The sequence below is a fragment of the Mixophyes fleayi genome, chromosome 5, assembly GCF_038048845.1.
Source record: "Mixophyes fleayi isolate aMixFle1 chromosome 5, aMixFle1.hap1, whole genome shotgun sequence".
Classification (NCBI taxonomy): domain Eukaryota; kingdom Metazoa; phylum Chordata; class Amphibia; order Anura; family Limnodynastidae; genus Mixophyes; species Mixophyes fleayi.
Genome location: NC_134406.1, coordinates 99,441,737 through 99,468,152, shown reverse-complemented (window position 1 = coordinate 99,468,152; position 26,416 = coordinate 99,441,737). Strand labels below are relative to the sequence as shown.

General features: G+C 39.4%; 1 protein-coding gene across 2 annotated transcripts; it reads right to left on the bottom strand.

Moving 5' to 3' along the window:
• Positions 1–831: 831 nt before the first annotated feature.
• Positions 832–25,269, bottom strand: RP9 (RP9 pre-mRNA splicing factor). Of its 2 annotated transcripts, none has more exons than XM_075212591.1 (7): positions 25,093–25,269; positions 23,176–23,413; positions 22,058–22,088; positions 19,292–19,421; positions 17,201–17,292; positions 15,512–15,573; positions 832–1,549 (listed from the first exon to the last, which is right to left on the bottom strand). In XM_075212591.1, the coding sequence occupies exons 2-7, from the start codon at positions 23,376–23,378 to the stop codon at positions 1,390–1,392; spliced, it is 678 nt and encodes a 225-aa protein (XP_075068692.1). In that variant the 5' UTR covers positions 23,379–23,413; positions 25,093–25,269; the 3' UTR covers positions 832–1,389. The 2 variants fall into 2 exon arrangements, with proteins under 2 accessions (XP_075068692.1, XP_075068693.1); XM_075212592.1 differs by having other exon boundaries at positions 25,120–25,269.
• Between the last annotated feature and the right edge of the window lie 1,147 nt (positions 25,270–26,416).

The following is a 26,416-nucleotide window of genomic DNA, read 5'->3' as shown; positions in this document are numbered from 1 at the left end:
AATATTGATGCTAGTTTCTCTAATCAGTTTAGCAGCACCATTAGATAATGGACAAGATTGAGCAAGAATGTTCGTTATAAAATCTGAAAGTTTATAGCATAAAAATGTATTATTTTTCAGTAACAAGCCCTTTGTTGTTGTTTTTTTTTAAGGTTATAAAAAGTCTACATTCAATGGCCTTTCACATTAATTTCCCCACTGAAGTTTTATGTTCTTTTTCTAAGGTGTATATGACTAGGGACAAAACACCTTATTGTGTTAATTTTTATCTCAATTTTCAGCTTGTGCTTGCTTGGATGTCCCCAGATTGGAACTTGTTCATAGAGCAATCTGTAGTCAGTCAGATAACCAGAATGTTCACAGCAACACAGGGTATACATGCTGAGTGCAAGAAAGACCACGCAGAATCTACATTCAAGAGAAAGATCCTACAAGGGATCAATGAGGGACAAACAGAGTGCAGCAGAAAAGAGGCAATGGAGGGCAAAATACAGGGAGCACACAGAAAATAATAAGAGGGCAAGATAAGGGCAGCAAACAAGGTGGACAGACATTACTAGACAACATGATGGAGAACCATACTCAAAAGTGTCTCCCAGGGACAACAGACAGTGAGGAAAAACAATTAAGAATGAGGTATATTCATTAAGAGCGTTGTGTGTGTGTGGTAGGTGTTATGATATTTATATGGGTCAAATAGATCTAGCAAAGCTACAAAAACTTGAGTGGTCCCATTTTGGCTCATAATTACTGAAATAGGATTTCTTTAAAATGACCGTTGAACTGTTCACACAACCTTTATATAGAATGAATGAAGTAAATACATTAATCTTGAAACATCAGAGGGAAAGGTCTTATTTTTGGAACCATTACAAATTTTCATAGGTTTAACCAACATTCATACACAGGATTTTCCTAGTTTTACAAAGTTCACATTGTAGGCATAGTTACAAATACATTTAGACCATGCTTGCAACACTTTGGGTTAGAACAAAGGCAATAGAAACACTACAAACAAATTCTGGAGCAAAGACTAAGCCCTGATCTCTTATATAAAGAATTGGATGCGGAAAGATAGCCTGGAGTTCAATTAGTTGACATCAGGTTGTTGCGAATACTTTGTAGGTAAACTATCTAAAATTCTAATGGACACAGATATGGTTTAAGCAAAATATTACTGAAATAGTGAATTCGTTAAACATTTCATGGCATATGCGCCAGCAAATATTAGTCCTGTTTACTTGCATAACATTTTAGCTTAATGCACAATGCAAGTTTAAAACCTACTGCCGAAACCGATGACACTTAATGCCATCTTCTCAGTGTATTAACATGGTATGATGCTTTGGCTACAAGATTATTTACGCTGTAAGCTTCCTTTAGATGTGTTTAATCTGAAGAAGAGTTTCTGTGGGAAGATTTGTGCTTTTTCTTCTTCTTTTTGTCTTTCTTCTTTTTCTTCTTCTTGTGCTTTCCTCTGGAGTGATGTGAACTGTCGCTGCTGTCTTCAGTTGTTGAATCATCAAGGAGTTTTTTCAGCTGCTCAATCCTGAAAAGTGAAGGAGAATCATAATAGAGTACATATGTACAAATAAACCGGATATCTGAAAGAACAAAAATATATTTCTAATTAATTGGATATTTAGAAGGCCAAAGTTTAGGCTGTAGACAGATCTTTAGTTCCTGTTAAACCAGCACATTTAAGACCATGCGTGTCACATGTTGCCTAACTGCTTTGTATGATCCATACAAAGTTGTTCACAAACATCACAAATACGCTTCATTACTTAATTCTTTCTGTCAGCAAAAGCAGCTTAACTGTTGGAGATGGCAAAACTCTTTTGACATGTTACATATTTGGTGGTTTTGTTCTAAACTTTAAATGTATTTAGAACTTTGTAGATACAGATACCAAACAAATTTGTCAACAAGTCCTTTGACCCTTAAGTTTACTTACTCCACTATAATGAGATGTCTAGTATTAAACATACTGTTAATGCAGCTTTACATCTTATTCCTCTGCTCTAATAGGACAAGATAGAACACAGAAAATTTGATACAGAACAGTTATGGAGGAAACTGCAAATTAAAGATTGTTATGTATAATACAGATTGGCATAGCTCCCTTGGTTCAAATTAAAAAACAAAAACCTCTAAAGTATATAGATATATATAATGTGGAGTGAATAGCAGTTCTTTTTCTAATCTTACTGATATACTGATGTAGGCCTTTGCCCCCACCCTCTATCTCTTTTCTTTTCCGTATCATACAAACTTCCCAACATTTACCATACAAGATCGGGACCAAGTAAGTCTTGCCCCTGACCAGTAAAAGACATGTTCCCATTTTACACAAAACACTTTAAGTGGCTGCCTAAGCTATATACTTTATATTTTTAGATGCTGCCCTATAATTACGGATAAGATAGTCAACTTATAGCAGAAGTAAAAATACAATGGCTACTAAGCTTATGGGCAGTACAAAAATGTGGATATGGTAACTAACAAATGCGTAATATAACAGGGTCAATTGGATTGCCAGGAGTACATCAAAATATTTTTTTAACTACGGTAATATATGAGCCCTAAAAAATAGAGGTGAAATTTCACCACCTAAGTCTATGAACATAGGTGGCAGGATACATCCTTAAATTGAAAGTCACAATACCACTGTAGTAAATTCACTCTTAATGAAGTCTGTAGTTATTTAGTAATGCAACAGTATTTTTTATATGAGTATTACAACATATTGAGTACATACTCACAAACAAGAAATGTGCACATTGGAAAATATTACTACAACTGTCCATAACAAAAGAGAAATTCAGTAGAATACTATGATAATTGTTCATTATCTTGGTGTCTTAAGCACATAAATGTTGTCATGTAGTAAATGGAGATGTGGAACATATAGCTGTTAGCAGCAAGCTATTTTGGGGGAGGAAGTTGGGAGGGTAGTGGGCAATATTTGGGGTCAATCCAGAAAAGGGAGTATGGGGAGTGCATGTGAAGTAGGTGACCCACAATAGCCATCCACTCTAGTGCGTGAGTTCGAATGAGCAAGCACCACCTGTGCGAGGTGTGCAGCTAGGTAGTACTTCTGCAGGTAAGGAAGGCTTAGTTCGGTCTCTTTCGAGTGCCTACAGAGGACCTTAAGGCGTACTCCGGGTCTTCTGGCTGCCCAAAGCGTGTGATGTATATCAGTGTTCATTTTAAAATGTGATAGTGGGACATATTCATCAATGACATCTTATACAATCGGGATTGCATGTTGTGGGTTCACTAACCCACAAATTTCTTCTATACTAAGCTAGCTAGAGCAAAAAAAGTGCCGTAGATAGTGGCTTTTTGCGCTTAACATACTATCAGGGGGAGGTTTGGTGAGGAGTTATGGTCTCTGAACTCCTGGACTGCCGAGCCATCTGGTCTCTGATCTCCTTCTTGAGGAGCAAGTGGCCTGGTAACCTCCAATGAAAATGTGAGGTGGTTGGAGTTTGGAGATCCAACTCCAGTGATACTGCTGGGTGATCTGACCTAGAGATAAGGACGGTAACCGCAGAGTGGAACAGTTGCATGGTTACACGATAAATCAAGTCCATATCAATTCTAGAGTGGATCCTGTTCGGGGCAGAGTAATAGGTGAAGGTCCTGGCCGAGGGGTAAAGGACCCGCCACCAATCATAAAGGTTGTACAATTTCAGAGAGGAGTTTAGTCCCTGTGAGTACGTTTGTGGTGGGGCGTGGTGGAGGGGGAGCGATCAAGGGACAGACCTGGGACTGCATTGAAATCTCCACCCTCTAAGATTTTGCCTTTGGAAACTTGCGAAAGTTTCAGTAAGAAGTTGGTGAAGAAGTCCCTCTGTCCTGAATTGGGGGCATACATTGAGGCTAATGTGAGCTGTTCTTGGTGGATCATGCCAGATATTATGATATATCTACCTTGGTCGTCAGAGGTAGTGGGATCTAGTGTGAACGGGACTGTTAGTTTTATGGTCCGATGCCGAGTGGTAGGTCTGTGGAAAGGTTTGCCTTTGAGACTGGGGTGCGAATGAGCAAAATGGGTTTCTTGTAGAAATACTAATGGGCTTTCAGGCATTTAAAGGTTTGAACCGCCAAGGTGCGTTTCTGGGGCTGGATCAGACTATTAACAATCAATGAAATCATCATCAACATTTATTTATATAGTGCCAGCAAATTCCATGGCGCTTTACAATTGGGAACAAACAGTAATAGAACAATACTGAGTAATACATACATACGTAGAGGTAAGAAGGCCCTGCTCGCAAGCTTACAATCTATGGGACAATGGTTTGATACACAAGGGTAAGTGCTACATCATATTGAATAGTTGTCCAGCTAGAATGCAAAGGTTACAAGGTTACAAAGTATTCAGTGGGCTGTATGCTCAGTCACACAACTATGTTGGTCAGAGGGTTGTTGTCTTGTGTTAATTGTGTAGAGAGTGGCAATAGGGTAACCTAGGAAGATTAAGAGGGTGGTAGAGGAATACTATAAGCTTGTCTGAAAAGGTGGGTTTTCAGAGAACGCTTGAAGATTTGAAGACTATGTAGTGCAAGGGTGTGAATTCCATAAAGTGGGTGCAGCCCGAAAAAAGTCCTGTAATCAATAATGGGAGGAAGCGACGAGAGTGAAAGAGAGACGCAGATCTTGTGCAGAACGGAGCTTTTGAGATGGGAGATATTTTGAGACAAGTGAGGAGATGTATGTTGGTGCAATTTTGCTGATGGCCTTGTATGTAAGTAGAAGAATTTTATATTGATTCGTTGAAAAACAGGCAACCAATGTAGAGACTGAGAGTGACTCAGCAGATATAAAACGATTTGCAAGGAAAATCAATCTAACCGCTGCGTGCAAAATACATTGTAGGGGCTCGAGTCTGATTTTGGCAAGACCAGCAAGGAGTGAATTACAATAGTCGATGCGGGAGATGATGAGTGCATGAATTCAAGTTTTTGCAGTGTCTTGTATGAGATATGTACGTATTCTGGAAATGTTTTTTAGATGAATGCAGTCTTATGTAAATATAAAGTTGATGTGGGGAACAAAGGATAGTTCGAGTCAAGGATTACACCTAGGCAGCGAGCTTGCGGGTGGCATTTATGGTCATGTTGTTAACAAAAATAGAAATGTCAGGCAGTAAGCTTCTATTGTTGGGTGGGAATATTATTAATTCTATTTTTGAAAGATTGAGTTTGAGTTGGCGAGAGGAAATCCAAGATCAAATGGCAGAAAGACAGTCAGTAACGCGAGTCAACACAGATAGTGCGAGATCAGGAGAGGATAGATAAATTTGTGTATCATCCGCATAGAGATGATACTGAAATCCAAGGGGCTTATTAGTTTTCCTAGAGAAGTGGTGTAGATAGAGAATAGCAGAGGACCTTGGACTGAGCCTTGTGGTACTCCAACTGATAAAGGACGCGGAGGGGAGGTTGTTCCAAAGCCCAAAGAACTGAGGAAGTCACTTTGGAGATCAACAATGATTTCACCTTAAAAATTCCTATGTGGTATTATTCAGGTTCTGATAACATTATCGGAACTGATGTAATGACACAGAATGGCTGGATCTTAGATCTAACAAACTGTTTGGTATGGAACGGCCCAAGACACTCAAAGGTCTGTGTGATAAAGAAACATCACTTAGGACCACCCATACATGAAATTGGTGGAAAAGTCAACATGGTTTTGCACAACTGGCCAGAGGTCTCGCATAACACAGACCTTGAACCTATTGTATACAAATTCCCAGAGCTATGGGCTCAAGGGAAGAATATTTGTGGAAAGATGATTGATGTGCAGGTGGACATACAAGGACCAGATCCACCACCTCAACGTCAATATCGTTTCCCCCCTGAAGCTATGGAACCAGTGATAGAAGCTGTGACTGATTTAGAAACAAGAGGGTGGTCATAAAGGGAAATTCCAAGTGCAATAATCCCTTATGGCCTGTCAAGAAGAAGGAGACTAACACCTGGAGACTCGCAATTTATCTCAGGGTTTTGAATAAATATACCTCCATGTCAGCACAGGTGGTAGCAGAGATACCAGACACATTGGCAAGAATAAACGGCAAAAGTAAGGTATTCTCAACCATTAATGTAGCCAATGGTTTCTTTTCGATACCATTTACAGAAAACTGCTGTTACAAATTTGCGTTCATCGTGCAAGATAGGCAATACATGTTTTGCATATTACCCCAAAGATTTCACAGTAGCCCCACATATTTCCATCAGGCATTAGCAGAAGTACTGAGTGTATTTTCACACCCAGAATGCCTGCTGCAATATGTGGATGATCTATTACTCCACACAGAGACTATGGAGGAACATTTGACACTCCTACAGGAATTGTTAGGCCTCCTTGTATGTGCAGGGCTCAAATTGAACCCTCACAAAGCAAACCTGGCTACGTCAGAGGTAATTTCTGGGAGTCAAGATCGCTCATTGGACAAAAAGTATATACAATCGAGTTGAGGCAATGGTCAAATTACCTAGACCAAATACCTTACAGGATTTGCGAAAATTCCTTGGGATTACAAACTTCATGAGGGAGTTCATAGAGGATTTTGCTACAAAAGTGAAACCTCTGTATGAATTGCTCAGAGGTGAGGAATCTCCATTGAAAGGATGGGCAGAATCACAGGAAGAGGCATTTTCTACTCTGAAAAGAGATCTCTCTTCTGCCCCAGTTTTGGCCACTCCACACCCAGAGGGTGAGCTGGCAATACAGGCTCACGCCGATCCAGAGTCCCTATCAACAGTCTTACTACAAGAAGTAGGATCTGTGACTAGACCTAGGGTATTTCTCAAGACTTCTTTCTCCTGTGGAAAGAGGTTTTGATAAATGTGCAAAACAAAATAACTGGCTGCAGTACATTATGCTGTCAAAGTGACAGAACATATTGTGGGTTTTAGACCCGTTACAATACAGACCCAACACTCTCCATTAACCCTTCTACTCCGGGACATGCTGCCTGGTGTCTCTCAAACAGAGGTTTGGGAGATGGATAATGGATTTGAGTGGGCGCAATCTCAAAGTAAGTCACAAGGCCAAATATGCATTGTCTCAACTGCTAAACACAGCAGGGACAGAACACGACCGTGGACAATTGCCATACGATGAAACAATGACTTTGTTTAGACAAACAACACACCCGGATGACAGAGTCATCTTTGTTGATGGGTCTCGGTCTCACACGGATAGGAAATATGTGACAGGTTATGCAGTCTTGGATAAGACTACAGGACTTCAGAGTCTTGTTAAATTACCTGGTCACCTGTCGGCACAAAGGGCAGAATTGGAGGCAGTAAAGGATTCCTTACTACTCCAACCTTCAGGACCACGTACTATATATAGCGACAGCTCCTATGTAGTTCGGTCTCTGACATTACACTTGGAAACCTGGCACAGATGCGGATTTGTGGACAGCCAGAATAAAACCCTGGCGCATGTTTCAGTGCTCAAAGAGTTATGGTAATGGGGAATGATGCATCCTGAAGAGGCTGCGAACATTAAAGTTCCTGCTCACAAGAAAGGGAATGATCCCCTTGTCATGGGTAATAACTCTGCATACGAAGCGGCCAAACTGGCTGCTTTATCTGTTTTTTGACAGAGACCCAGATTACAAAGATGTATCATCTTATAAAGTGACGATACAAAACAAGACTCTGGAAGAAGACCCAGTGTCATTTGAAGAGGAACAAGCAAAGGATCCTCTTCTTATACCCCACATCACTACACCACAAGGTCCTTGGTAAATTAAAGAGGGCATTCTGTGTCACACGAACGATGAGGGTTCAGAACCACTTGCCAGTTGTTCCTGCACATCTTCAGGTAGTGCTGATAAGACTCAACAATCAACTCCTCGGACACCCTGGCCGAGATAAACTCATGTCCGTCTTAAAGGGCAAATTATACTGGTAAGGGATGTCAAAGACAGTGGAAACTGTCACACAACAGTGTCTTGTGTGTGTACAAGTGAACCCCAAATCTCCAGCTCTCAAGCCGGTTCTACAACGTGTGCCCCCTGCAGAAGGACCATGGGCTACCCTACAGATAGATTTTATAGGACCACTACCAGCTGGCAGTCGCAATTGTCGGTATGCCTTGGTAGTGGTGGATGTATTTTCAAAATGGGTTGAGGCCATTCCAACTGTAAATGACTCTGCTACTACCACAGCAAGGGTCTTATGGGAACAGATTCTGTCACATTGGGGAGTTCACAGGATCATTGATTCTGATCGGGGAACACACTTTACTGGCAAGATCATGAAAGCGCTTTGTGAACTACTGGACATAAAACAGTGATTTCATGTACCTTATCCCCAGTCAGCAGGAATAGTAGAACGAATGAATCGAACAATTAAATCTTGCTTGACCAAGACACTGTTAGAGAAGGGCTCCTCTTGGATGACAGCTCTGCCTGCAATACTGATGGGTATTCGGGCAACTGAGGCAACTACAACCAGGATCACTCCATTTGAGCTCATGACTGGTCGCAAAATGCCACTTTGCTTCCCCAATGAACCACAGTTGTCAAACCCCATCAAAAAGGCGATTGCCAGACATGTGTTCTTACAACAAGTGCAAAATAACCTGAAAGAACTGCTGCCTTCCGGCTGAACAAACCCTATCTACGGGGGAGACAAGACATTCGGAAAGGCAGGTCCCTGGGATGCAAACTGGGAGGAACCATATCAGGAAATCCTGGGTGATACAATACTAAAAGTAAAAAGGCCAATGACTACAAAGATAGACTCTCATAGAAGACGTAAAGTTCTCAGGGTCCAGGTTGATCAAATGAAAACCACGCAAGCCTCCATAACTCAATAGAGTGCTTCTGTGCTCATTGAGACGGGGAGATTAAGAAATCATACCCCTTCCAAATAATATTATAAAAAAAAAGGGAGGTTTTAACTGATCATTGAGAACCATAATGTAAGGAAAGGAAAATCCTAGAGCCCTACCCTTATTACATCTTGCACTGTATATGGCACTAACACCGCTCAAAGAGGGAAACACCTCCGAGGAGCATATTGTACTCTTTCTCCCACTCTAGGTGTTGATGTAGCAGAGGAGACGGGAACACCACCAGTGACCCCAGAGCAGCGACTAGGTACCCATCCAGATACTCCTGTGAGGCTTCAGAAAATTCCATTTGGTTTTGGTTCAGAACTCAAGAATTGGCTGCTCGACTTCGGAAAGGAAGAAGACATACTGCAGAAACTTTCTGGGAATCAAGACACAATCAAGCTGGAACATGATGCCTAAGTATCCTCTTCTCATTCATCCCGTTATAGTTCTCATTATAATGGTATTAGTCACGCACTTTGTTTTAATAAAAAAATGGCTAAACTGGCATACTGCAGAACAACATATGAAGACTAAAAGACAACAAATTATGAACTATTAAGGGAAGGGGGGGGGAGTGCGGGCATTATGGACTTTGCAGGCACGGAAATTGCTTTACGTGAATGTCTGTTTTTCTTTATTCCTTGTGCCTTTTCTCTTTTTCTTCTACCTTCTTTTTTTTCTTCTCTCCTGCTCTTCACACCCTCAGGGAAAGGGTGTTTTTTCACTTTGGTTCCCCCTCTAGGAGTTTTTTGCTGTTGTGCACCAATAACACAAAAGGTTTTTATTCTCTATCTCCTCCATAGTTGGTAGGGAGAGGTAGAGAGAGTTGAAAATTATCGGGGTCTCTGTCTTTCCATCTCCCTCTCTTTATTTTTTTTTAGTTCACCACCAAATCTAGGGACAGGTAATTTGTACTTGCAGTCCCGGGCTTCCGACAACAGGGGGACTGTGAAGGGGACCCTGCGGTGTATGCGCGTGCACGCATGACAGTGCACGTGCCGATATCGGATGGATGACCCTACTGCGCATGCGCCATCACAGCAAGGAACCCCACTGTGTGTGCTGACTCAAGTCGGCACGCACACAGTGGGGAAAGACACCAGGAGTGATGACATCATCACCCCTGGCACACACACCAGGCCCAGGTGTGGGTGGTGAATCTCCGCTGGGGAGGCTGGGAGTTTCCGGGTCTGGATTATAAAAGCCAGACCCGGGACTCCCCCTCTCTCTCTCTGCCTGCCCCTGGACAACGAGCACTACACTACACTAAAGGTTAATAGGCACACACTACACTACAGAAAAAAAGATATATATTACACTATAGGAAAAGGCAATATACTATTCTATAGGGATACACTACACTATAGAAAATATATATATTACACTAAACTACAGAAAATATATATTATACTACACTACAGCAAAGGATAGGAATACACTATTCTACAGAAAACCTACACTACGCTACAGAAAAGGATTCTATACTACAGGAACGTTCCCTACATTGCAGATGACGAATTGGATCCAGGATACAAGGATTTCATAAGTATAATTGATAATATACTATTTATATTCATATGTTGTTTGATATTTGTGATAGTTAAATCAATATTATAAATACTAATTCTTATCAAGGATACATATGTAAAGCTAGGATAGTGTAAGGAATAAAGGTGGTGAACCTAGGGTTAATTTTATATTGATATACTATGTTATATTGAACAACATTATGATATATGTGTGAACTGTGAATACAAGCTTTTCTGTGTTAACAGTAAAATACTTTGATTTAAAAACATACATATGTTGTGAGTATTTGTTATTTATAATGAACATATACTGTGAAGTACTGCTGAGATAAAGTGGTTATTGGATAAATAATTCTGTAAAGCTTAAGTGTTATTTAGTGTGGTCAAAAGACTGAGTAAAGCAACATTGTGTAAGGAAAAGTGCATAAAAGTGCGAGTTTTATAACGAGTATCTGAGAACAGAATAAGAGGATAGCGTGCACATGTAAGGCGCAACCACAGGTCCTTTTACAGGTTCCTTCGCTTTTGGAGCGTGGATGGTGCAACGTCCTAGTAAATTTGCAGGTTGTGACCCACGTAGGGGATTACTGGAGCATTGCGGGCGGATGTCAGAAATTGTTCCTTTGTCTTAAAGTATAAAAAGCATACTACTACATTTCTTGGTGGTTGGTACCCTCGGCGCACAGTGTGCCCTGTCCAGCTGAAAGCTGTCTATCCCGGAGTTCGGCAGACATTGGTCGGAAGAGACCCTCCAAATATGACAGGAGTCAGACTCAACTGATTCAGGGATGTTTCTGAAGTGGACGATGTTAGGCCTCATGCAGTTTTTATATATCTTCAAGGTGCTACTTCATCAGTTCAATGTCACGTTGGACCGTCTCATGATATTGACAAATGTCATCCACTATGTGCTCCAGCTCGGTGCGTGTGCCTATTGAAGTTATCTCTGTTTTGAGATCTTGCATCACAGCCCGCATTTCTGATTGGATTGTGGTTTGGATCCGCTTCATGAGCTCGGGGGTTGAATATATTGCTCCGCAGGTAGCGGGATCATCCATGTCTGAGATTGGAGCAGAGTGCGCAGGGGAAGATGTGGTTTTTCGCGTCCACTGAACATGGCCAGAAAGTGCAGGGGAGCAGATTTTTTGGCTTTGTGTGACATGACTGTACACTTGCGAGACCTGACACGTATCAAGTGAATGAAGTGAACGTAGTAGAGTTCAAATAGGCCCTAGTTTTGTTGCGTAAACTGAGGAAAGTGATCTGGGTCTAGGCCCACGTATATAATACTGGGGGTCAGTCATGAGGTGGGCATCCAGGGCGGTTGTGAGAAGCAGAGTGGAATAATGTTCAGAATGGAGAGAAGTGGGTGGCCTAATGGGTCTCAGCACCTCATTATTTGCAGGTAACAACAGTACCAATTGAGACTGTGAAGTGGGGCGCGATACCAGATTTGGCCACTTGGAGGCAACAGAGCAGTAAGCTATATTTACATCCTATTCTTCCTGTTAAAAATATCCCTTTTCATGTGTAGAATGTCATAATTATTAATGCATTTTTATTGATTGTTCAGCATAATAGTATCAATTAATAGCATGGTATTTTACAGGAATACATATCAAATACAACAAAATCAAATAAAAAAAATAAAAGATCAATTCTGCAAATGGAAAACATTCAACTTTTACAATAGCTAACTATCATTACATGATATATTATTTCAATATGCCCATGTACCGCAAATCTTGTTAAATAATTTTTGAGTGAGAACTTTCTCCCACTCTTCACTCAACGGGCCTAGATTGTCACTCACCGGACGGTTAGTGCCTCTGGTCTGGTACGTGGCTCTCTCTCATTCCTGCCGGCGCATGTCCTAAGCCGCGGCCGTCCGCCATCTTGACTGAATTGCGCATGTGCAGGACTCTTGAACTTAAAACCTTGCTTTTAATCCTATTGGTGAATCAATCACCACTCACTATTTAAGGCACCTGTGTCCTTAGTATCGTTGCCTGTTCTTGGTTCTCATTCCCTTGAGACTCCTAGGTGTTTCCTGTGTTCTGCTCGTGTGATCGGTTTTGCTGTGGACAAGTCCTCTCTGCTCATCCGTGGTAAACTTGCCCGCTACAGACTACCTCTACTCCGCTGCATGCCTACACCTGGACAAGCCTTATCTGCACTTCTGTGGTAAACGTACCCGCTATAGACTGCTTGCCATTCCGCTGCATACCTGCACCTGGACAAGCCTGCTCTGCTCATCAGTGGTAACGTACCCGCCACAGACTATTTGCTATTCAGCTGCTTGCCTGCATTTGGACAAGTCTCCCTTGCTCATCAGTGGTATACTTGCCGCTACAGACTACCCGCTATTCCGCCACCTACCTGCACCTGGACAAGTCTTCCCATTACCGCAGTGGTACAACTTGCTATCCGCAGACCACCGACGCTCCCGCTACCTACCTGCACCTGGACAAGTCTTCCCATCATAGCAGTGGTACAACTTGCTATCCGCAGACCACTGACGCTCCCACTACCTACCTGCACCTGGACAAGTCTTCCCATCACCGCAGTGGTACAACTTGCTATCCGCAGACCACTGACGCTCCCGCTCCTACCTGCACCTGGACAACTCTTCCCATCATAGCAGTGGTACAACTTGCTATCCGTAGACCACTGACTCTCCCCACTACCCACCTGCACTGGCACGAGTCTTCACTGCACATCAGTTGTTATACCTACCTCCGCATTATAGTTGCAAGTCGCTGACTCTCCTGCTGCATAGCTGCAAGTCCTGCTGCATAGCTGCAAGTCGCTGACTCTCCATTGACATTCCTTATCCTAAATTGTTGTACTGTTCCAACCATTCACCATACTGCCCAGAGGATCGCTGTGATAAACTCCGCCCCTCTGGTAAGCATAATCACACCTGGTGAATCCTGGGTAGAAACTCCTAGTGCCGATGACATAGATCTTCGTTCCATTGATCTGTAATTTCGGAGTAGTTGATCTGTATGCCAATTATGAACCAGCTGTACACAGTTGGGAGTATTTAGTTTAGGCATATGATATGTATCATACAATCTAGAATATATTTTGAGAATTTTATTTTTTATTGTGTCTTTTTAGCAAGGTAATAATGGGCATAATGCAGGAAAGCATTTAGATGAATCCCATTTTTGTCTCCTAAGTTTTAATGTGTATCCAATGTCTCTTCTAGGTACAACTGTCCCAGAGTTGTAATACCATACTTCTTTCATTAAAGTTTATTGAGGAGCGTTGGCAATTCCAAATAATCCTCTCTTCCATAGTGGAGATTTGTTTTTCTCAGTTCTGTTGCATTTGTTGGTGGCATGGTTACTCAGCAGGGTCTCTCTATGTTTCCATTTGTGTTCTCTCAGCTTAGAACTGCAGAGCTGATTTTGTGAGTGGATGCTATTATATTATCACATCCTGTGCCCCCTAGTGTTCTTACAAACAGGGAAACTAGAACAGGACTAATAAAACATTCTTGCACTGTGTAAGCAAAGTATTGTCTTGTGGTGTTTCACACAAGCAACTACAGAGGAAAGGTATTCAGCTGCATGAATATAGGAGAAATGGCAGTGTTCAGTATATATTCCTAAAAAAACATGTAATTGATCCTTCAGTTATGCCTAAATTTACAAACGTGTGTACAGATGTTGCTATGTTTTGTATTTCTTTACAATGATATTTTTAAAAAAATATATATTATTGAACACAATACCATCAGTAGAGATAGCTAGTAAAAAAAAAACAAATAAGCTTGTCGAAGTCGTATAATTGGATGAACGAAAGCATATTGGTTAATATTGTTTTGCCGTGCGATTGCGATCCGTACGCCACGTAACACAGATCCGTATGCCACGTAACACGTGGCATGGTGCGATCGCACGGTAAAATACGCACGCACACACTCGCATTACAACATTTAGTTATTTATATAATTCATATTCATATTGGTTCCGTTACACTGTAATTTATGAGCAGATAATATTTGGTTTATTATTAGTCTATATATATTATGATTATATGTACACTTCAGTGATATTCAAGGTTCAGGTTATAGGAAAGGTATCATGCCTAGTATCATATTAAAACCCTATTTATCAGCAGCTGTCCGGTTCCATCGGCGAAGAGATCGCACATTGCATACTTTAGTTATTGATATTAGGGAATAAACCTTGGTATGATGTTGGCTATGAAATGCTAATTGTAACTGGAGCATTGGCGGGAAGAAAGGAGCTCATCCCCTGGAGAGACGACCCCCACCTTTGGATTCCTTAGATTGAATCAGCCTATGACCTGTTTAGCCTGGACCCATCTGATGTCTGGACCTATAGAAGCAAGCCACGTCATTTGCATTGTTCTCTGTAACACTGACTGTGTATATATGATCATAGCTGTGCACCCAGTTCTCAGACTTCACTGATCACAGTATTCAAAGGTGAATCACTGTCCAGGGGTGCCCGTGGGTGCGCAGCGAGCGCATGCGATAGCAGCGGTATGTATTTATCTTTTGGTATTGGCTGTACTGTACTGTATCATAATATAATAATGTATTGAATTGTTGACTATTTACATCTGCTAAAAGAAATCACTTTGTGCGTTAGAAACACAATACAATCGCCTATGCAATGCTTATTTGAAAACGATAAAATTACTTTAATAAGCTGAATAATGTTTTGTGAATGTGCATAAATCGCACACCCAACAAATGCGAAAAGTGCCAGTCTACAGCAAAAGACAGCGAGAGTGCACAAACCTTTGCCCCATCTCACATGTTCGCCAAAATGACACTTTCCATCCTGATGGATATGTATGATCAAACCAAACGTTGTCATTGTTACATTAGTCTGGTAATTACTCATGGACAGGACTTTTGATAAACACTGCTGCGAAAGGGCTGATTTTTTATTAACGCAAGTCACTAGATCGGTAGGTAGGATGGACTTTGTGACAGTATGTAATGGACTTATGATTGATTTTCTAAACAGAGCTATTCTAATATTCTAGAAAATGTATAGATCACTTTTCACTACAATAAAGTATTTTATGATTGTGCAGTTGCACTTTAAATGCATATGAATTACCTCAATTGTTTTTCTTGAATCTCTTTCTCTTTTATTAAGCCATACATTGGGTCTTCATGAGCCTACAAAGAGAAAATTATATACACTTGAAACAGTCCATTAAAAACTCAGCAATATGTCCCATCTTAAAGCACAGGGTGTAAGTAGCACATGACTGGAGAGAAAATAGTAAATTCTGGTTCTATAAATACAGTATTTATGTATAGGAAACAGAGTGAAATTGGCCTATTTCTATTTATACTAATACCTTGGTTCATTGTAGTGCAGCCAAATAAATGATTGAAGGGCCTGATTCATCAAGGCACGCATACTGAGCGCAACCTGCGTTTGGTTTAAAACACACGTACTTTGGCTTTGCGCACACCCGAACTCATCAAGGCACAGATCTCAAGATATGTGCACTGTGGAATTCGGGTGTAGGTCTGCTGTGCGCTACTACACAAGACACTGCAGGATACTACTACACAAGACACTGCAGGATACGTCCAAAGTCTACGTTTATTATACATTCGCAAAAACATTTAGAAAAAAAATAATAATAATTAATGCCACCAGTTAATAATAATGACATTAATGATCAAACATTAAAAAAAAAAGTTTTATTTTCTCATGAAATACATTAGAATGCAGTTAATCTTTATTGAATATAAAATAAATTTTTACAGTTGCTCCTTATTGAAAACACATGTTATAGCATACAAGACTGTCATCACTAGCGATCAGGACTTAAACTAGCCCTGTAGCTGGAGCAAAAGATAAGGCAGAAAAATGTAACTTTGTGATGCCCGGAGTTTGATTCAGACGTGGCTGTGTGTGCAAGCCCTTACTATAAATTGACTATGGCCAACTGTCTCTTCCTAGTCCCTTTCACTCCCTGAAACCGTAGGCTGTAGTAAGTTTCCTTTGCGCTTGAAGATGGAGTGGACATGGCTGCGCTTACTGGCGTATAGTCCAGTTCTGGCCATGCGCCACGAGTAGACATGAGTGATTTTGTGTACGATACGCTTAAAATCATGTATCAAGCCCAAATATATTTATAAATGACAAATATGAGGGAATGGGAAATAGTCCAAATGAAAAACCACAGTGTACAGTCTCTGCCAAGTGGCACTAACCTTTAGTTAACTGAAATGTTCTGTTTTTCTACCTTTCCTTGTAACAATGTTTCAATCAAGCACCAATGTGCATCAAACAACTAAATCAGGGTTTCCCAAATCCAGTCCTCAGGAACCCCTAACAGTGCATGTTTCCATATCTCCTTGCTGGAGCACAGGTGTATTCATTACTGACTGACACTTTTTATAAGATCCACAGGTGGCACTACTTACGTCACTTGTGACCTGGAAAACCTGCACTGTTAGGGCACCCTGAGGAATGGATTTAGGAAAGCCTGATCTAAACTATAAAGTGCTGGCAGGTGCCAACTTTTCTGTTATATTAATGACTGAAAGGTGAGAATGAGAAAAGCATTTAATCACAGAAGAAATGCAGAATAAGTGGCTTCTTTAATTCCTGCTGCCAATGTGCTACCACAGACACTAGATGAAGTCAAGGTGCCAGATACTCACAATGTTTGGGCAAAAGGTACATCACTTTGTAAACTATCTAACTGAAGGCATGTGCAAGAAAATAAAACATCAGGCTTAAGTGCAGACTATCACTATTACTGTGTATATTTACATTACTTACCACTCTGAATTGTTCAATTTTATGATTGCCTTTTATGAAGTAGGGACACTCACGGTCACCAGTTCTGTGACCATACTGCTTACATCTCCAACCTGAAAACAAACAAAATCAAATGTCAGGTGACTGTTTTGACATACTAACATGCATGTATACACTTAAATAGACCATTTGGGTCTGTAGTGTCTCACTACATTTATACAGCTGCTGTTGCTTATGCTATCGAAGACCAACCTCACCCTAACTTCCCTTTCAAACTTACCTTTTCTTGTGTGATGAACATTTTTGCTCATTATTTTAAAATGGTTGCAGGGACAGGGGTGTGAGCAGGCAGACCAATGTCATGGACATTGCATCTTCTCATTGTTCATGCCACTCCAAAATACCACACAGCCCTGATTTTCAGCTACAGCCAGGAGGTTAGCCATGGAGCATGGTTTATTTGTCTTTACTCTACTGTGTAAGTATGTTTATATATTAAAAATATAACTAATAGCATGTATACACTATATTAAGTAATATAATGCACCAGATGGTGTGTTTTGGTATACATATATGTCCCATCATTTCCGAGGTGTGTGATACATAAGTTTGACAGTTACATGATCAACATTTATATGGTCAACACCATAATATAGACAGGGCTGGAAAGTCGACAATAATAACATTGACAGCATTATTAGGTTGACAATTCAAATGTAGACAGTATTATGAAGTCTGCAAGAATATCCCTAACCCTATCTCTTAGCCTAACCGGAACTCTAACCATATAATATTCTCTACATTTGAATTGTCTACCAAATAATCCTGTCGACATTTGACTTGTCGATTTTCTGAATGTCGACCAAATAACGTCTAGCCGTCGACAGCATACCTTTCTGAGAGATGATTTGTTCACAATGTATTCCTTGGCAATGCCAAATAAATGTTCCACCGTTTTATTTGACAATGTGACCACCAGAGTACTAGATCAATAGAGATTATAGATAATACTTAATTTGACTTCCAGTTGAGCCAGCAATATGGTACCGCTAACTACATTAATATGAAAATGCAGAATGATTTGTACTACTAAATCTTGCTGATCAACAAAAGTGACAGCAAATACTACTTATAAATAGGCAATATCTACAAAAGGAGTCACTTTCTGGGCTTAACCAGTATTCATGGGAAAGCAGTCAGTCAATTCACAAGTGTCTCTGTGATGTCACTAGTGAATCGATAGGCTGTATTTGAGGTAAACTGATTTAATCCAAAAAATGTAGACAGTATTATTAGCTCGACAATTCAAATGTAGATTAAATGTAAATTATGGGAACCTCCACTCTTTATAAGAGACAGGTCTAAAAATGTCTTCCCATAATACTTGACATAGATATTATGTAGTGAGTCACCTCAGTGCTTAGCAATGCTGCTTGACAGTACTGGGGTCATGGGTTCGATGCCAACCAGGACCCTATCAGTGTGGAGATTGTATGTTCTCCCTGTGATTGCTCCGGTTTCTTCCCACACTTCAAATACATACTGGTAGGTTGGGTTGGGTACGAAATAATGATCCTCATTATCATAGGTGCTGTGAAGCGGGTAATGTAAGTTATACCCCTTTCACAGCACCGATGACTGCGTTGCGGTTATCAGTGACGTCATCAGCTGGCGCCGGCTTCTTCAGGGATCGCCATGACTTCCAGTCGGTTTACACAGAAGTCGTCATGCACGCTGGTCGGGGAAAGAGCCCTTCGGTCTCTCCACAATGTGGTAAGTAGTGTGGGGGTAGTCAGCATCGATATGCTGACTACCACCAGGTAGGTTCATTGGCTCCTGACAAAATTAACCCTAGTGTGTGTTTTATAAGGAATATAGATTGTAAGTTTCATTGGTGAAGAAACTGATGTGAATGAATAGATATTCTCTGCAAAGCACTGTGTAATATGTATGTGGTATATTAATAACTTAATAACATGGTAAAAATAATAATGTGCACAGCAATAAACAGTAAAATTATATATTAATTGTACTATATTAAATATTACTGAATGAAATGTAAACAGAAATCTTTAACAGAAAATAGTACAAGTAGTTAAACATTTAACTTACACTGCATAACCTTCACTTCTTTTCCTAAGGGCATCCACAGTCCCCTAGTGGGAGCATGGGCAAGGAAATCCCTGGCATGTTCATTACCAGGCAAATCTGGTATACAGTCTTCTGGTTTTGGCTCATCTTCCTAAGGATTAAAAAACAAATATGTCACACTTTATATGTATGTTTAACACATGGCAGTAATGCTTTTAGTATATGTACTTATGATTGGCCAATGACTTAGGAAGTCATATGACTAGAATCTGAATCTCAGAATCTTATTGACTTTTTTTGACTGGTTGACTAAAGTAATAGATCAAGGAGGGGCTGTAGATATAGCTTATCTAGATATTAGTAAGGCTTTTGACACTGTCCCACATCGCAGACTGTTAAATAAACTTGAAAGCTTGGGATTGGATAAGATATTGGTTGCAGGATAGAAAACAGAGAGTTATAGTAAATGGAGTGTATTCACAGGAGGGAACGGTTACCAGTGGAGTACCCCAAGGATCTGTACTTGGAGCAGTGCTTTTTAATATCTTTATTGGAGACATTGCAAATGGTATTGAAGGGAAAGTATGCCTTTTTGCAGATGACACAAAGATATGCAACAGGGTAGACACACCAGCAGGGGTAAAACAAATGATTGATGATCTAGGTAGACTAGAGAAATGGTCAAGAGAGTGGCAACTACAGTTTAATGGAAAAAATGCAAAATCATGCACTTGGGTCTCAAAAACCCAAAAGGTTAAATATAGTATTAATGGCACTATAATGGAAACTACTGCGGAGGAAAGGGATCTAGGAGTCACTATTTCAGGTGACTTAAGCAGGTAAGCAATGGAAGAAAGCATTGAGGAAGGCAAGTCAGATGCTTGGTTGCATAGGGAGAGGAATCAGTAGCAGAAAGAAAGAAGTAATAATGCCATTGCATAGGTCAGTGGTATGGCCTCAATTCTGGAAGCCATATCTCCAAAAGGATATAAATACATTAGAAACTGTATAAAGAAGGGAAACTAAAATGGTGCATGGCCTACAGCACAAAACTTACCCGGAAAGAATAAAAGAACTTATTATGTATAGTTTGGAGCAGAGAATGGAAAGGGGGACATGATAGAAACTTTCAAATATATAAAGGGTTTAAACAAGGTACATGAGGAAAACATTCTTCAAAGGAAGAAAAGTACTAGAACATGAGGCCATGCACTGAAACTGGAGGGAAGTAGGTTCAGAGGAAATTTGAGAAAAAAACTAGTTCACAGAAAGGGTAGTGGATAAGTGGAATAGCCTCCCATCAGATGTGGTAGAGGCTAATACAGTAGAGCAGTTTAAACATGCTTGGGATAGACATAAGAATATTCTTATAAAGAATAAGGGATCAAATAAGGTTTAAGTTTACCATAGGTTAATAAAACAATGAGCAGACTAGATGGGCCAAGCGGTTCTTATCTGCCGTCAAATTCTATGTTTCAGTGTTTCTAATCTGCCCAAAATGACTGTGCGGATGTCGAGTGGGTGGAGTATGAATGGGGTGTGTGTGAAATATGAATATAGTAATCTAGTATGTGTGAAGCATGGATGTGGTGTAATGTAGCTGTAGTATGAAAAAAACAAAGACAAGTATGAAACATGGATATTGTACTGGTAGAATATGAAAATTGTATGTTTTCATTGAAAACTGAACCCACAGAGGTAACCACATACTGTGGTGAAATGCGTAGAGACCTACTGACTTCGTATTACATTCATTTATTCTTGTATTCTCCATTCCATATTTTTTATCACTAAATTAACTTATTTTGTATTGTTTAGCTTTTATTTTCTTGTATCTATACTTTATCGTTTATTATTGTTTTCCAATAGTATTTGTTATTGCTATCCTTTTATTCTCTATTCCATATGTTATATTTTTAATCACTCACTCTATTGTACCGATACACATACCTATCCATTGACTTACTGTTAAATCTAATGTTTCACTAAGCTATTGGTCTGCCTCCATCATATTTTCAGAATCTCATACTAATTCTCTAGCTACTGTCTTTACCCACATTCTCAGTGACTATCTGACACACTTACTTACATTCATTACTTACTTTCCTATCTTAAACTTAACTAATACCCTAATCCATTTGTGAAATTAGATTCACCTCCATCACCACTAAGAAAACCCAGCAACCACAGACTCATCCAACTCCATGAACCATGCTCGCAATCACAGACCCATACTCTATGGACCACAGATCCTGTATAACACCAGGTCAACCCACTACAAACAGTGCTCTGCGGCTACAGATGGAGAAGTATAACTTTTTTTAAGTTTACTAGGCGGAGGAACGGGTGTATGTAGCGCACACACAACATCCCGCACATTAGCTGAGCGCAATAGTGTACTCGTCAATGGATAATGACTTGATCCACTAAGCACTTTTTATCTTTGCTCTTTGGTTGGACTGATATGCAATATGTAGCACTTAACCGCAAGTATCAAACTCCCATTGTTCCATAGATTGTAAGCTTGCGAGCAGAGCCTTCTTACCTGTCTGTTTATACTACCCAGTATTGTTATATTACTGTGTTATAATTCTGTGTTTGTTCCCAATTGTAAAGCACTACGGAATTTGCTGCTGCTATATAAATAAATGTTGATGATGTGTGAAATCTACAGGTGGTGTAATGCAGGTGGATAAGGAATAGCGTGTGCATAAAGCCTGTATGCACTGAAATATGGATGCACTATGTGTAAAAATACATTACCATAAATACATATTATTTTGATACCTTAATTAATCCTGGGGGAGGTTTCTCATAGCTGAAAGAAAATAAATTACATATTATAAAACCACACATTAGAATGGTTGCACACATGCAGGTAAAGAATATAACATATAAACCAGAAACATAATTGTTCTGTTTGTAATCGCAATCATATCTGTATACAGCATATTAAAATACAATGCAATAAATTGCAGCAGTTTTATGTCGAAAGTGTAGCTGGAACAAAAGTGTTTCTTATTATTTCACATTAGATTTGTTCAAACTATCTACATGTGAAAATTATTTTCTTATAAACATGCTCTATTTAAAAGAACATTATCCAGCTATTGATATTTAAATATTATATGGATCTCTCAATAATGATCAAAATGGCTAGTAAATAGTATGTTCTTTTAGTTGTCACCGCTGCAATTGCAATTTTAGGAGCACAAATTTCACCCATTTCCAAAGGTATGTTCCCTTTTTTTCTAACTTATTTTATAGTTACGATACCCTGGGCTGAATTCAATGATTGATGTCAAAATGTATTTTATTTTAATGATCGTATTATTTAAATGCAAGTTATCACAGTAGGAAATACATAAAACAAAATAAAAAGTAGACAATTGTATACTGGGTGAAACGGGCCATGGAGGACATAGGGCACTGGGAAGCTTGGTCTGATGCCAGGAGGCCGGTAGCTTGGAAGCCTGGGCATAGTGCCCCTGGAGTAGTGACCCAGGGGCGCCTGAACTCACTTGGGGAGTGGCGACTCTCACTTTATAGTATGGCACCATGCAGAACATTTGGTCCTATGGGGGAAGTTTTGGCGGTACCCTAGGCAGAGGGGACTCAAGATGCCTTTTGGCTCCAGAGGGGGGAGGGGGCGGAGATAGAGGGACCTTTTTCTCTTTTGAGGAGGGTCTGAAACCGTACCCTTGAGCACGTATTATTTTACACTTTTTTTTCAAGTACTTAGGAAAGAAAGCACGTTCCAGGCATTCAATAAAACTGTTTGTGAGAAGGTACAACAAAGCATATAGAAGAGTATAGGTTTCCTAACTCAATCAATATATGCAAAACTATGCATGTATGGTGATAAGAATTCCATGTACTAACCAACGGTGCCCTCCTATACTTACAAAATCTCAACATGTTTGATTTTCTGAATTTCCTGTGTAGTAGGATTACTGCCACTGCTGCTCCTTCTTCTCTTCTTGTCTGTGTGTTCTTTACCCTGATGATGGCTACTGCTGCCCCCTCTTGGACTCATATCATCATCCTCATGTCTCCTGTGATGCCTGTGCCTTTCCTGAGATTTATCTTCTCTTCCTCTATGAGACATCTCTGTATCTTCGAGATACCACCCAGCTCACATCACTGGGACAGTAGAAACAATATCATTATGGGAACAAATAACTGCTCTGCAGACCAATCCCTTTCCATCCTCTTGGATATAATGACCATTAAAACTCCATGTTCCACTTCCCACTAACAGTCGTAATGCTAAAAATGTATGTTAACAATCAAATTTCGCACATGACCGTTTTTTTTTCATGGTTATATTATACATGCTGCATACACTTGGACAGTATATTTCCATGTATTTAATTTTATTTATTACACTGAGAAGTGCAAGTGCAATTGAGGAAGTGATATTACAATATTGGGGATGTTTCATTGTAATTCTGCTAGTATGTTATTAATGACAGGTGTACCTCTGTTTGATTAGATATTCAATTTATGTTAAATGTTCAATTTATTATTGAGATTAAGGGTGATGTGCAGCCCTTGTGACGGTTAGAGGGGTGCACTATCGGGCCCCTGAAGTGTATCAGGTTGCCATTGTAGATGGTTAAATAAAGTTAATTTGGAGATATCCCACTGGTTGGACAAGTTCTTTGTTTCTGTTATAGAATATTTTGGTATATTAAATGGCAATTTGGGGGAGAGTGGATCCTTTGTGAAATACATGGCTGACAATTGCAATGGCGAATCTAATATGTGGGGCAGCACGTTGGCTTAGTGGTTAGCACCTCTGCCTTACGGCACTGGGGTCATAAGTGGAGATTGTATGTTCTCCCTGTGTTTGTGTGGCTTTCTTCCAGGTGCTCCTGTTTCCTCCCACACTCCAAAAACATACTGGAAGATTAATTGGCTGCTGACAAAATCAAAACTATTCTGTGCATAGGTGTGTGCGGTAGGGAATTTAGACTGTAAGCTCCAATGAGGCAGGGACTGATGTGAACGAAAAATATTCCCTGTACATCGATGCAGATTTGGTGGCACTATATAAATGGTGGTGATGATTCTCAGCAGTATATGGGCCAGCAATATGGATTATGGCAATGGAGAGTAGCTTTATGCAATATATGGCAAGCAATGAGGGGCTGTATGTGAGCAATGTACAGTTGGTAATGAGAAGATCTCTCTGCAAAGTATGGCTGGCAATGCAAAAGCATCAGCACAATACATGGCTGTCAAAGTGGCAGGGTTTTCTTGTAGTGTATGACTATGCCAGTCCTACATTGCAAAACAAAATCTCATATTCCTAGCATAGAAACATAGCCATATAAGTTCATTTTTACCATAAAGCAATGTTCACTTTTATGCTTGGTGTTAATCTCTTTTCGCCAATCACAAGTTGAGTACAACAAACCCTGCACACTGATTTAACACAACTTTATTTTAACTTTATAATTATTAGTCAATATAATGGCAGGTAAGAAATCATTTTAATTGTGGACATTAATTACAGTGGATTAGGCAGGATAATAATGTGTAGGAAAGCTGACATTTTTAATTGAGGTGCCAGAATCAAAATAGTGGCCCACAGCCTCCATCCATTAATGTCTGCAAATGTAAACAATAACAAACATCCATTTGAATTTTTTGTTTGTTTGAAATTCACCCCTTTGCTGTGACTTCCAACAAACATGAATAGCAAATATGAGAAGTCCAAGATATAGTTCAATTTCTAATCATATAACTGACTGAAAAGAGGTGTGATTGTCTTATAGTATAGCTATCAGTGTAATACAATCATAAACATGTCTTACAGACTGTTTGCAATGTCCCCAAATCACCTCACTAGTACACATTCTTCGTGCGGATGTTGTGATCCTCATGAAACACGTCCCCAGAAAGCGTTTCAGGCACAAGAAACCAAAATAAAAAACCCCGTCATATCTGACGTGTCTCACATCCTATATAATAATGTGTATAGTGGCGGCCATTTTTTCGAAGACAGTAAACCAATATGAACTCAGGTATTTGGCTACACTAAAATGGCTATGGTTAAGCAGACAAATCGGAAGTGAACTTAACTCGTTTTAAGACATAGTTCGCGACCCAAAGTGTGTGTGAGAGAGAAGGACGAAAGTAATATATCCGGGCTCTGAATACAACAGCTCCCTCGTCTGGTTGGAAAGGTGTAGTCTTTTCAGGACCATTTCTGGCTCAAATGTTCATTCACCGTATTACTTTCCAACTGTCTGTTCTTAGATATTGTATCCAATCCATAGCTATTAACCTGGGCTGAAACTGATCATTTGTTAAAGTTGGCGCTAGTGCCAAATATTTAATTCAGTACAGTTTATTGCATTCGAAAAATTAATGTAAAAAGCAGGAGAAGAATATCACAGAGGTTGGCAGGTATGCTAATATTTATTCTAATTTCCTTTTCATTTTGTTTGCTTCAAACCTGACAAGAACTGAATACTAAATTGTAGCATGGTTGCTCAACATCAGTATATCTATTAACAGTCAGTAAGACCTCAGTGACATTTTGGTATATTATAAGTTAAAATTTGTAGCAAAAATTATTATTATTATTATTATTGCAGTTAGCCAGAAAAATCTATGTGATGTTAAATACTTTTGTGTCAAAAAAAGACAAAAGTATTATAGGAGTGATACCTTTATTGGCTAACCCCAAAAAATTGATTATATTTGCTTTTTTTTGATTTTTTTATATTTTATTTTTTCTTGCTTTAATATTGTTCATTACTATTATTATTATTATTATTATTATTATCATTATTATTCATGCCAGTTCTATTTTTTTTTTACTCTATATATATATATATATATATATATATATATATATATATATAAATTTTCTAATTTATTTTTATTTAATTTTTATTTTTGTTCACATATTGTCATTTTTATTTATTTTCTCATTTTCTCTATTTTTATACTCATTTGTATATATTATATTTCATGTGCACGTGTATGCTTATTTTCTATCCTTTTTTTTTAATTATTTTCTATATTATTCAGTACTTTTTTATATATAGTGCACTATGTTTTATTTAGTATGGCACTATTGAGACATGAGATGTATACATTCTAGTTATGTTATGGATTGGTTTTATGTTA

Coding starts and splice junctions, on each gene's coding strand:
- RP9 (XM_075212591.1), bottom strand. CDS start 23,378: ATGTCTCATAGAGGAAGAGAAGATAAATCTCAGGAAAGGCACAGGCAT. Junction 15,574..17,200: donor AAATTGAACAATTCAGAGTG/GTAAGTAATGTA, acceptor TTCTCTTTGTAG/GCTCATGAAGACCCAATGTA. Junction 1,550..15,511: donor ATTCAAGAAAAACAATTGAG/GTAATTCATATG, acceptor TTCACTTTTCAG/GATTGAGCAGCTGAAAAAAC.